This window comes from Vidua chalybeata, chromosome 19 (genome assembly GCF_026979565.1).
Source record: "Vidua chalybeata isolate OUT-0048 chromosome 19, bVidCha1 merged haplotype, whole genome shotgun sequence".
Taxonomy (NCBI): domain Eukaryota; kingdom Metazoa; phylum Chordata; class Aves; order Passeriformes; family Viduidae; genus Vidua; species Vidua chalybeata.
Genome location: NC_071548.1, coordinates 10,832,854 through 10,845,541, shown reverse-complemented (window position 1 = coordinate 10,845,541; position 12,688 = coordinate 10,832,854). Strand labels below are relative to the sequence as shown.

The window sequence follows — 12,688 nt, the reverse complement described above, 5'->3', positions numbered from 1 at the left end:
ATCAACACACCCTACTCTGAGTAGGACTCTGACAGTTTGGGATGGTCCATGAAGGTTACTACATCTGCAGCCTCAGGGCAGATGTTCAGCAGCAAGCAACTAAGAAATGAAGGAGTAAATTTTATACAGGTTGGCCTCAGATGTGTTGTCATTTCCCAGTAAATTAAAGAGTCTTCCACTGGACCTTTAAATTTATTGTCCCAGTATTATTCTATGATTGCAGAAACAGCCTGACCCTATTTTGCTGGACTCTTCCATTCCCTACAGGGGAGAGCCCAGTGCTGCTCCTGTAAGGACCATGGCACCAATAAATTGAGCACAAACCCCTTTTTGTGGCTTTTCCTGGGGCTGCTACTTAGTGTTCCTCTTTCTTTTTTACTGTTTTTTGGGGTTTTTTTCCCAGAACTTTTATCAAAGTATTTGCCAGGGAAAAAAAAAAAGTGCTCTGTTAATTACTTGTATGCTTATAAATCATATTTTGGTAATAGAAGCACAGGAGTTTATTACTGATGCTGGAACTAATCCTATACAGCTTATGGCAAGTAGATAGACGTATATCCTGCACTGATGGAATATTGAGCTCTGTTGATATGTGGGCAGGAGAAGTGCTGTGAATCAGATATTCCAGTCCATTTTGAGGACTGGTCTCAGTTTTATGGACACTACAGGCACATATTCAGAGTCACACCAAAGGTTCTTAGCAAATCTCTAAGCCAGGTTCATTCTGAATATCTGAAGCATTTTCCTGAATTCATTTCTTGAAATCATTCAATAGTTGCTGTTTATTCTGACAAATACAAAATACAAAATGAAGCAATGTTCTGCCTGACTTTGGTCTAAGATCCCCTGTATTTAAGGTTGGCTCACTCAATTTAATAAATAAAGGTGCATGATGCTTGTGTTATATAGAAAGATGCCCAAATGGATCTTTAGATCCAAATCTCCCCAAATGTGGAAAAAATAAATGCACTTCAACTGATCATTTTTTACTGAAAATAACAAAATATGAAGATGAGCTTGAGATTTGGAATAGCATTAGTGCTCCAAACTTTTGGGTTCATGTTGAGCTGACACTGGGTTGGCCCTGCTGCTTTGACAGAATAAGGAGAATTTTATTAACTCAGAGTTCATTGAACATTTTCTGCTTTTTACTGTTTTTCATTTTAGTGCACATCTCTGCTCCCAGACCTGAAAAAGGATTAAAATGCCAGATAGGAGACAGATCACTCAGCATTTCTAATCACACATCAGAAATTTCAAGATACATAGTTCTCACAAGATTTTCTTCTTTTTGTAGACCATAAAAGGATCAGATAACCTTCTAAAATCCAATCTGATCTCTTCAGTCATTAAAAAATAAGTTCTCACTGAGAATCTAAAGTAGGCTCCTACTGCAGTGATCACAGTCAATCAATCCAATTTCACTCCACTGCTTCAGAAATTATTTATGCATTAATTCACTGGGAGTAACAGAAGTCTTCATTCAAAACAATATTCTGACAATTGAAACAGGGCTGGAACTATTGAAAAAGAAAAAAAAAAAAAAAAAAGCCTTGGAGTACTGCAGGGGAACATTTCCATATACATTATATCATAATTTCAGATGGTTATAGGCAGTTTCTTTGTAACTCTTTTTCATATTAATGTTTCAGTAATGCTCCAGAGCAGCTATCCTGTCATTGTGAGTGGAAAAATGTGCTCACCTGCTCAGTCTCCCTGAGAAGCAAAGACTGAATCATCTAAACTGCAAATTGGTAAGTTTAGTTTTGCATTTTCCATTACCTTCATCATTGTAAAAGTGAATTTCAAATAAAGCAAGTGACTGATTTCCTTTCAGGGAGCTTTCTGGAAATTCCAGTCTTGGTAAATAAGAACTTTTGGTGCATGTTTTCCTGCAAGGTAAGTCTGGTAGAAAGAGCCAATTAGTTGAACTGCCAAAGTGCTTAGTGGCATTAGTGTAACTACTTCATGTCCTATTTATCTGTCTGTGATAAAATCTTTTGGCCTTGCTGAGGAAGTTGATGCTCTCAAAAATCCCAGCCTTTCCCTTTTTTCAATGAATTCTTGTGTCTTTAAAATTAGAGCAGATGTTACGTATCTGCTCTTTATAGAGAGACACTACATTTCTGGCCCTGGGCACAGTCTGCTTTTTCAGTACACTTTGTACAGCACCTAACGCATAGTTCCCTGTGCTGCTAAAGATCATAAATGTAGGAAGATAATGTCATGCCTTGGAGTGATGCTTTTACCAATTGATCAGTCTGCGGCTTAATTTGGGGAAACTGAACATGGATCAAATTATTTACTCTGAGAGGGAACAGCTTCTGCAAACACACAAAATCTTCTGTTAGCGTCTGTGTGTGGATGGCAGGCAGAAAAAAGCCACAAACCACTACAATGTGCTTGCAGGAACTTCCAACCATTTCTTTCTGTGGCATAATGAAGCACAACCACACCTACACCCACACTCAGAGCAGTCTGCAACCCAGAGAGGGAAAAATCAGCCATTTGCTAAAGGTCTTTATTTTATGGGATAGAGGTGACTTCTGATTTTGATCAATTAAGCTGAACATTTTAAGAAAAGGAGTAAAAAAACAAGCAGGAGGAAAGGGATGTGGTGCTTCCAGTCCTTGTGGGCTGTGATCCTGGTTGAGTGCAGAAACAGTGGCATCTAGTGGGCAGCTGCTCAGCTCGGAAAGGCACTAGGTGTAAAACAGGTCAATGATTGGAGCTTATGATTATGCTTATCATGGATGAAAGTTTTTCCCAGGTCTGTGTTAATCCTTTTCTTTAAAAGCATTTGGAAAACAACTATTTTTCCAGCTTTTCCACCTTCAGTATACAACTTTCAGAATGCTTATTCTTTTGGTTTGCAGTCGTGTAGGAAAGTCCAGCATTTTTTCTCAAGATTTTAGACATGGAAAAAAAAGAAACCTGCAACTAATCCTTGAACACACTCGATCTAGTTCAACTATAGAGGAATTCAAGCTCAGCAGATCTTTGAATGAAAGATCTGTGTAGAGGAAGAGACCAAAAAAAACCTGAAGGACTCTGAATAAAAGCTTAATTACATAATTCTGTAGCTATAACTAAGTAAAAAATTATGCAGTGTTTACTTTTTATGCTAATTATCTATGAGTTTTTCACTGCTGAGTCACAATAAATGCTTGAGCTAATTTATTTATACCTGATCCTAAGATCCTGTTCTCTTGTTAGTTCACTGGATTATGTGTAAAACACTGTGTATTTTTCATGGACATACAGAAATATACAATAAGCAGAATGAGGGGATGCTGCATCCATGGCAATATTCTAAAGCAGTCACACGCCTTCACTCTCTTCAGCTTTCAGTGTTTGCCAGTGATGAGCAAACTTATGAAAGTCTGCTGTGCTGTGCTGTGCTGGCCTTCTCTTCTCTGGCTGCCTCTCCCATAGGCTGGAGGGTGTTTCTTGTTTACTTGCAAAATTAATTTCTATGAAGGGATGACTTGCCTTCTTAAATCTGGCAGAGGGTGAATGTCTTAAAAAGCAGTAACTTGGCTATGTTCTTCATCATCACAGGATTCCAGAGGCACTCATAGGCTTTAGTCTCAGTTTCTTTTATTATTTTTAACTTCAACATTTTTAGTTCATTCTCCTTTCTTTCATACTCTTTTTTCCTCCCTTGATTCCTTATGTTTCAAACTTTCCTATATGGTGTCTGCTGCTTTTCTTGCCTTGAGGGACCAGGAGGTTCTTCAGTGGTCAGTTCTAGCCCAGAACAGAGGTGTAGATATTTATTAGAGAGATGGATTTAGTTTGAACGTGAGTGCAAATATGAGTTGGCTCCTTTGCCCATCAGCCTGACACCAACGTGGGCTAAAGGCTCTTAGCACTACACCATAATTCCTTCTCTTATGAAGTGGGGAAGAATGTGGATCAGTGGTCAGGAAATACTTCATCTTTCAATGTTTGTAGTTTTCTCCTTATTAATTAGACTTTATATTACTTAACTTTTGGAGATACCTACGTGAGATCCGTCGGCCCTCATGTGGAAAAGCAAACTGCAAAGCAATGAACAATTTCTATTCCATGTTTGCCTTAGGATTAGTTCAGTGTTGCTGAGAAGAACTGAGCAGAACCTTCTGCTTAACCTTCCCAGTTACCTTAAAAATGACTGAGTATAACTAAGTGAGAGTTCTTTCATTTCAAATAAGTACTTGAAAAATTACTTTCACAGGGTGACAGTTGACATAATTGTCATTAAATTAATTTTTTACTGTGCAAATAAAAACAGATCCAGGATTTCACCTAGTGACTTTAACTCAAAGAGATATGCAAATTTAGATTTCTGTATTGAGAGAGTTATGAATGAAGCACACAATAGCAGCCTGATTATACTTTTTCACACTCCCAGATTTAATCTATGATTTATCTTGGCAGTAGGGGAAAGCAAGCCTTTGATGCTTTGAGATTTAAATTATTTCCTTGGAGTCATCTAGGAGAGCTGCTTTACTGGAAGAAAAGTATACCAGAAAAACTGTTGATCTAGTCCAGCCTGTCGAGTGCTCTGTAGCACTAATTACCTTATAGATATTCATAAAATTGTGTTTTATTTTACTCCCAGTCCTCAGGCTTCAAGCGTGACTGCAGTGAAGAGCTCTGAAAGTTACTTTGCTCCATTCATAACTAATTCTGTTGCCATTACAGATCACAGCAGTCATTTAAGAGCCATCAAGCCTTTTTTTGTGTTGTTTTGCAGGTATGATATGTTTCCCATCTAGCTGTACAAGATATTCTTTTCCAAGGTATGAGTTATAAAGGCACACAGGAAGGAAAGGGCTGGCTAGATTCATTTGCCCCTCCTGGCAGAATTACAAGGGAAAGGGATACTTGTGCAGAGAAACTACACAATTGCTAGTCTGCACCATAGGGCTTCCCAGCTGCTAGAAAGTCCTCTGATGTTGCCTTAGTACTTCACAAAACTGAGCCTCACTTCCAGTGAGTTTTGTCAGAATATAGTATGGGAGACCAAGGGAACAAAATCATCTGCAAATGGAATTGAGTCAAGCTTTTATTATGAAACAATACATGAAATACTCATCAGGCAGTAAGACATAGTGTTACATAAATGTTGTGTCTTCGTGAAATATTGTTATTTAACCTAGAAAACTGTAAATAAGGATTCCTCCAAAGCCCAGAAAGCTGGCCTTCTCTTCATGTTGGTATTCTGCAATTTTCTATTGACCTCTCCCTCCAAGTTCCTTTTGCTTCAGACAGTCTAAACCTGTGCCCTTGAAAGGATCTCTAGGACTAATACGTTGTCCATAGCTCAGAAACTGTGGAAACCCTCAATTCAGTTATTCATGCATGCAATCATTGCTGGTAGAAAATACATGGTGGTCTATAACTCATCAAGCCACTTAGAGCTGGAAGTTCTGCTGGACATGAGGATTGCACTGTACTGCAGAGAGGTTCTGCTCTACAATGAGCACGTGGCCAATGCAGGAATAATCTTGTCCTCCTTAACACAATCACGTATAAATCCATGTGGAGATCTGCAGGAAAAAAGAAAAAAAAAAGCAGAATATCAAAATCTCTGCTGACATTGGCCATACTAATAACATCTTAAGGAGTTCAAATAATTTAAACACTTTTCTAACATTAATTCTTCACAGTGGCCTGGGAACAGCTGTTGGGAAGAATTCCTGTAGCTAAGTGAGCCAGCTTTCAACTGTGTCTCAGCTGGAAGATTTTTTTGGAAATTGCCAACTTGCCTCCTAAGGCTGAAGTTTGGGAATGTTATGTTTTTGTTTTTAAATGAGTTTCAGACCTTTGTTTTATTGTGGATTAATAGAGCCCCACTGAAGTCTACCACAATGTCCCAGTTTTTAAAGGTATCCAGAGAGGTACAAATAGATAAAAGAATGTTAAGCAGATGAACTTTCTATCTTTTGAAACAGATCAGCTGTGACAGATACCATCTCTGTATTGTGCTGCTTAAAAGCTTTTGAAAATATGAAGCTAAATCTGCAACTTTCATATTAAAAAAAAGCCTCACTTTTATGGTGATGATTCAAACTTATCTCAGTTGATAAATTTCATGTCTGTTTAAAAAACCTCCTTGCAAGTCAGACTGCATCCTGAGTATCTCCAGGATGACAACTGAGTTTAATCCCTCCCCAGTCCCACTGAGAGCTAAGTGAACAAGTACAAGACTTAAACAGAACAGTTGGAAAAAGAACATAAACAGACAGGAGGGAAACAGGAGCAATCTGAAGCCACATTAATAAGAATGTTCTGCAGTCACCAGATTACACCCACATAGCAGAGGAGTGCATAACCAGAGTTCTATCAACGTGAACAGAGCAGAGTGACAGAGCAGAGCCTGGGACACTTCTGTTCCCTGCCCCTGATCAGCTGCCCAACACCTTTCAGCACAAGGTGCTTCCCCAGCCTTTGGTTATTCCCTTCTCTCCCAATGTGTGGTTCTGCCTTTCATTATGGAGGAAAAACTATGCACTGTAGAAGAAATATGTATAAATGTATATATACCAGGGTAGGTAAACCCATTAGATTGGATGCACCAGATCCCTGTTGCAGTGTGGGAGGCAATGAGGATTCAGCCAGTGTTCAAGGAATTGTTCTTCTGATCTCTGCTCCAAGCGCTGGAGGTAAAGCATATACTCCTAGTTAAAGAAAAGAAAAAGTAATTTAATTGTGTGATTCACTCAATTCTAATGTCAGGCCAGGGACCCAAGATACTTTCACAGCTGATGTAAGAGCCATTAATTTATGCCTTAAATAATCAAATATAGTGAAATGGTGTTGCTGGTCAGCTTGCCCCAGCCATTACTAAATATTGCCCTAGCAATATTTAGTAATGACATCATCTCCAGAGCAGCAAAGGTGTTGAGCAAGAATTATACAACAATATTCATAAATTAGGAATTCTGTATACACATTTGTTATTTGCATATCAACATAGAAGCCTTTGTTAGGCCTGAGGGTACAAAGGATTCTCACAAATAGATCTGTTATAGCCCCTTTTGAAAACTGGTTCCTGCTGCTTAAAGAACATTAACCCCTTGCAGGATCATGTGGCAGGACTGAAGGATTCTGGTAGGTAGCACACACTACCTACACATTTCCCAAGCCACAAGTGCAGCTGGTTTATTTACCTTACTCTAAAAATTTATAAATCTAAAAATACTTGCAGCAAGCAAATTTAAGCTCTTATCTATGCCAAATCTATATCTTATAAAATTACAACAGCTTTATTAAACCCCATTTGTAATTCCTTCAACAAAATAATTCTGTTTTTATTTTAAGCATAGGTTGTATGAATTTTCAGTACCTATTCTGTTAATAATATTGAAATAAGTTAAAACATTTATTTTATTTATCACCAATGCTGACTGGTGATAAATAAAATAACATGTATTTCCCAAACCAATTTATAGAGAGAGGCTTTGGTCTCAGCAAAAAATTTATTGAAATAAAGCAGGCTGTGTACCAAAAACTTGACCTCCATCAGGGACAAAGTTTACTTTTAAAAAGTCCCAGTCCTAGTGGGCTCATAAGCTTTGTGAACACCAGATACATTTATTCAAACTAATCCCCCATTGCTTTGCAGAGTGGGCACTGTTGGAATGGAAGCTGTAGCCTAAACCCTTTGCACTGGCCAAGTATTCCAGCATCAGGATCCTGCCTTTCACTGGGCTTTCTCTGCTCAGAGCACCAGGAGACTTGGCTCAGATCTCTGGGGAGAGACTGCCTTAGGAACTGGCAGGGAACAGAACTATGTGACTGAGAAGATGCCACATTATCAAAAGTAGGATCTCAGTCAAATTAAGTTTAAAATGTGCTGATAACATAAATTACATTTTCTTTTCATAATCAAAGGGGGCTGATCTTTCTGTCTGTAACTGAACAGGTTTTTGACTCAAGCAGCACTGTGGAAGCCAAAGAGTGTCACAAAGAATTGCAAATTACATTCCCCAGCTCAGCATGATCTGGCCCGGTACAAACAACTTGTGCTTAAAACAGATGAACAGAGGTGGGTTCATCCCAGCATTCATTTCATTCTGCTACAAAGCATCTATACAAAATCAGTTTTTCTCCTTGAGTCCATGTGCACAAGCTGTGCACAGGGATGCAGCAGCCTTGCACCTTTATTCACATGGAAAATCACCACGTTCCATAGGGCAATGAGGGTTGTTTTTTTTTTTTTCAGAAGATGTTTCCTTTTCTACTGAAAACCTTGACATTTAGAGAGCAAAACAAATATTCTTATGTTTGGATTTTCTTACAGAGGGTCAGCTTTGCTTTCTAGATAAAAAAAAAACAAAAGAAAATAAGTAAAAGAAGGTTGGAATTTCTCAAAAAGTGTTTGCTCCTAATCGTGGTAGGATAGAAAGTGGCAAGAAAGCAGAGTCAGAAATCCAACATTTCTTTAGGCCTGAATCCATCCTGTCCCCACACAGAGTCATAGAATTCATAAGGATCACCAAGTCCAAATCCCTGCTCCTCACAGGACCAGCTAAAACTAAACCATAGATTAAACAGTGCAAGCATGCATGTAGCTTCTTGCCATACAGGAATTACCTCAATCCAACTGTTCTGCTGCTTCATTTATTCCGTATTCAATATTTGTTATATTTACCACATAACCTTAATTGTGGTGGTGTATTAAGCATAAGTACAGATGGAAGCTGTACTCCTGTTCATTTGAAAAAACTACAAGGCTTATTTAACAACTTAGAAACCAAACCAGTCCTGAGTGTTGTGGGCAGCAGTGCAGCCTTCTGGTTTTTGGCCGTATTGTGCAATTTTCAGTGTACAAGGTTGTCAACAAGCATGGAGCAATATCTGTGTGACAGCTTTGGTTTGTCGTGGTGTCCCCTTTGACAAACAGTGTGTTCACCCAGTGTTGGGCAGGTGGATTCTTTTTGGCTGGTGCACATTACCCACTGGAAAGGGAAAACCAGACACTGTTTCTACAATCCTGCAAGGCAGGTAGTGCTCTTCATGTCCTATGGAGTCCAGAAATGTTCAGCACCTTGCTAAACTGAGCCCCCTGTGCTCATCACGTACACAATCCCTTGTGTGCTCCTGGCTTCTGTGGGTTTTGCCTCTTCAGAACCATGTAATTTTAGCTCAGTTTATTTACTTTGGAAAGAAATAGGCAGTAGTTTTAAAATACCTTAAGTACCCTTGATAAGTGCAGGATTATGTGTTAAGTCTTGTCAAAGCAAGGAAAACAGAAGGCTCTTTAATTCTTTTTCTTTTGTTGTAACAGAATTTAGAAATAAATAAATGTAGATACTGCATGCAAACCCAAAACTGTTGCATTAAGCCAGCAACTAAAAACTCTTTACAATGTCATAAAAAAACATCCTCTCTGTAGCATCCATAAATAAGTCAATGAAAGTAAGTAATTTTTAAAGCTGGTTGAGAACTACCTCAGTCTCCACACTGACCACTGACTCCTCCATCTCCTCTCTGTCTGCAGTGCAGAATGTACTGTAAGCAGAAGACCTTTCCTGTTACTTAGTTTTTCAGGAACAAGCTGATGAAATCCACATCTCTATAAATTAAAAGCCACTTTCTTCTCAATAATTTGATCTGTGTTTTTGAACCATGATAAATAATCTTCTCATTCTGCAAGTGAAAATTTCCTGAGCAATACTCAGTACTTACAGAATGCTTTTAACTGTAATTGAAAGAATTTAAAGGGTTTTTTAATATTTCATGGAAGAACTCAGCTGCTTTAAAAGGTGATATTCATAACATATTGCCTGGAAGCAATAGAAAATTAATACTAAGGACAAATGTTTTGGGGGATTTGGTGTTGGGTTTTTCAGTTAATGCAATTTAATAGTAAATGTTACAAATCACCCTCATTGGCTCATCAGGGAAACCAGCTTTTCTTGGTCTGTCTTCACGACGAGTCCTCAGCATCTGTTTGGCATCTTTTTCAGACAAAATTGGTGAAGTGTCTAAAGACAGAATAGCAGAAATTAATTCCGAAATTATCAAAAAGTTAGTATTTTATCTATCAGTTGTGAAATGAAATGTCTCCAAACCTGATTTTTTTTTCTATAAACAAAGTGCTCTTTCATTACTGCCCCTTCCCAGGAGCTATTGCATTCCAAGAGATAGGAGTGGAATTTTAAACAATTTTTATACTTTTGTTTTCTCTTGTCCTACTAGTATGAAGCAAAGCCCACATATTCATGGTACTATAAAATGAGGAAATACAACAGCACCATCAAACCACTGGCATTAGTTGCTCTTCCAACTCTTTGTTCTTTTCTGTATTGTTTTATAGGATTTTTTTCAAAGTAATGAATTAGATACATTGCAAAGAAGAGATTGCATTGAACATTCCACTTGCAGGACCTTGGTAAAATAATATTTAAATAGTAAGCAAGTAAAACTAAAATTTTGGGGTTTACAACAAATGACTATAGTGTGGTAATGCAGAGAGTTAAATATCAAATACAACATCATGATTGTTAAAAATCAAATCATGGAAAGCCTGCAATATAAAAATAGTTGAGTGTTTAAAAATTAAATATATTAAAATATATTAATAATGAATACTAAAATAGAAGGTTGACAAACTAATACTTCTCATATGCTCTGCAGCTCTACACATATGCAGGTTTGTTGATATAAACTCCTACCTGTAACAGTGGTCAGCAGGACCAAAAAGGAGACAAACACAAGAAACTTCTTCATTTTGATTCTGCTTTCTCTCAGTCTGTTCCAAAATGAGCAACCCTGACCGAGGCATTTGCCTATTTGAAGGAGCTACGTCAGTCCCAAATGTTTGTTTATGCTTTAATTTGAGTGATAGTATGATTCTGAAGACATCTGGTCTGAAGGTTTGAATTAGTCTATTATCTGCTCACACATTCTCTGCATAACTCTTTTCCTGAGGGAAAGAAAATAGAAGGCCCTTTTTTCCACCTCAGGCTTCAGAGCTACACTGGCTATTTTAAACTTGTGAAAATAAAGCCTATCCCCTTATATTTAGCATGGCAAGCAAAGGTTTTTGGTGCCCAAGGTAAACTATTGTTTTTTAAAAGAAACAACTGGCCAGTACTTTTAATCTCAGAGGCAGCTGCAAAGGGGCCCCTTTTTCAAAGGTTGTCTCTAACTTTGCTCCAGCAGAGAAGTACTTACTAATGGGCTTTAACTCTAGCAAAGCCAAATTATGACTGCTGAGAAATACAGCAGAGTTTTTTATCAAATTAATAGAACTATACAAATGAAAACCCACATAATTCTCCTCCTTGCACAACAAGGGCAAGGATTATAAAGCATATTAATCATAGTGTTAAGGATGTAGGTTAGCAAATGTCACTGCAAACAGGTAGTTTTGGCCTTGAGAAATATCTAGAGCTCTTCTGGGCAGTGTAATGCTGAACACGTGGTACCAGCATCACCAGTTTGTAGGGCATGAAATACATCCCTTCAACTATAACATGTAAAATAGGTAGTTGGAGTTCATTGTTGGCTCTTACATGAGGGAAGTGAGGAATTTCCTTGGAAATCTGAGTGTTGCCCAACTGTGCAGTATGTGCATTTTTCAATGTTTTTTTTTAAGATACCAAGAGCCTAGAATCCAATAAATTTTGTAAATGCTGTATGGATTTACATCATTGCTCACTATACTGTTTTGAAAGTGCAAAAACCTGTAGGTTCTAATGGCAGCCACTATTTTTAGAACTGCTCCAGGGAAACAATTGAACATGTAATGACAGAACAAAATTATGAGGGGAAGGCATTTATGGCTCGGCAATAAAGCACAACCATGGGGAGGACAAACACAGCACAAAAGCACAACCTGGCAAGACCTCACTGCTCTCCACAACTACCTGAAATGTTGTAGTGAGGTGGGGATCTGGCTGTTCTGCTGGGCCAACAGAGGACATGGGGAAGTGGCCTCAAGCTGAGACAGGGGAGATTCGAAGATTACCATCGTTTGGTGTGGTCAGGCTTTGGAAAGGGCTGCCCAGGGAGGGGGTGGAGTCCCCATCCCTGGAGCTGCTCAAGAGGCGCTGGACCTGGCGCGGGTGCTGCGGTTTAGAGGTTACAGTGGCAGTGCCGGCTGCACGGTCGGACCGAGTGATCGTAAAGGCCTCTTCCAACTCTGATGACTCCATGATTCTAGGGCAGAACGAAATTATGGGGGAAAACATTTATGGCTGGGCAATAAAGGCACAAACACCGCAGTCACTCGGCACCAAGCTAGCGTGGCCTTCGCCTCGGGTCTGAGCCCGACAGAGCTGGAGCTGGAGCTGGAATTGGAGCTGGAGCTGGAGCCGGAGCGGAGCCGCTCCGCCGGGCACTGTCGCGGCCGCTGAGCGCCACTGGCGACATCCCCGCTGTCGCGACAGACGGGGGTGGGCGGCGCTCGCGTCCTGGCAACGGCCCCGGGCCGCTTCCGCTTCCGCCGCTCCGCGCATCCCGCGGCGCCGCTCCGAGCCCGCCGAGTGCCCCGGCCCCGGCTTCGCCGGCAGCTCCCGGGCGGGCCGAGGGTCGGAGCTCGCTGTCCGCTCCGCCCCGTGTGCGGAGGGGCCCGGGGCAGCGGCGAGGGGCAGCCGGGGCCGTGCGGCCGCGCCCTCCCGGCGCCGGGGACAGCGGCGGGAGGAGCCCGGGGGCGGCCGGCGCTGCGCAAGGCCCGGGCGGGCGGCGG

The 12,688-nt window shown here is 40.1% G+C and overlaps 1 protein-coding gene and 1 long non-coding RNA gene across 4 annotated transcripts; one reads left to right on the top strand and one right to left on the bottom strand.

Annotated features, from left to right (window-relative positions):
• The first annotated feature begins 1,705 nt into the window (after positions 1-1,705).
• LOC128797473 (uncharacterized) lies at positions 1,706-3,040 on the top strand. Its single transcript, XR_008434149.1, has 3 exons — positions 1,706-1,754; positions 1,838-1,899; positions 2,877-3,040. It is a non-coding gene; the product is annotated as an uncharacterized LOC128797473 (long non-coding RNA).
• Positions 3,041-5,052: 2,012 nt separating this feature from the next.
• On the bottom strand, positions 5,053-12,405 carry C19H17orf67 (chromosome 19 C17orf67 homolog). Of its 3 annotated transcripts, none has more exons than XM_053960223.1 (5): positions 11,868-12,060; positions 10,671-10,921; positions 9,880-9,980; positions 6,535-6,668; positions 5,053-5,537 (listed from the first exon to the last, which is right to left on the bottom strand). In XM_053960223.1, the coding sequence occupies exons 2-4, from the start codon at positions 10,723-10,725 to the stop codon at positions 6,552-6,554; spliced, it is 273 nt and encodes a 90-aa protein (XP_053816198.1). In that variant the 5' UTR covers positions 10,726-10,921; positions 11,868-12,060; the 3' UTR covers positions 5,053-5,537; positions 6,535-6,551. The 3 variants fall into 3 exon arrangements, with proteins under 3 accessions (XP_053816198.1, XP_053816199.1, XP_053816197.1); XM_053960224.1 differs by having other exon boundaries at positions 11,969-12,042; XM_053960222.1 differs by lacking the exon at positions 10,671-10,921 and having other exon boundaries at positions 11,969-12,405.
• Between the last annotated feature and the right edge of the window lie 283 nt (positions 12,406-12,688).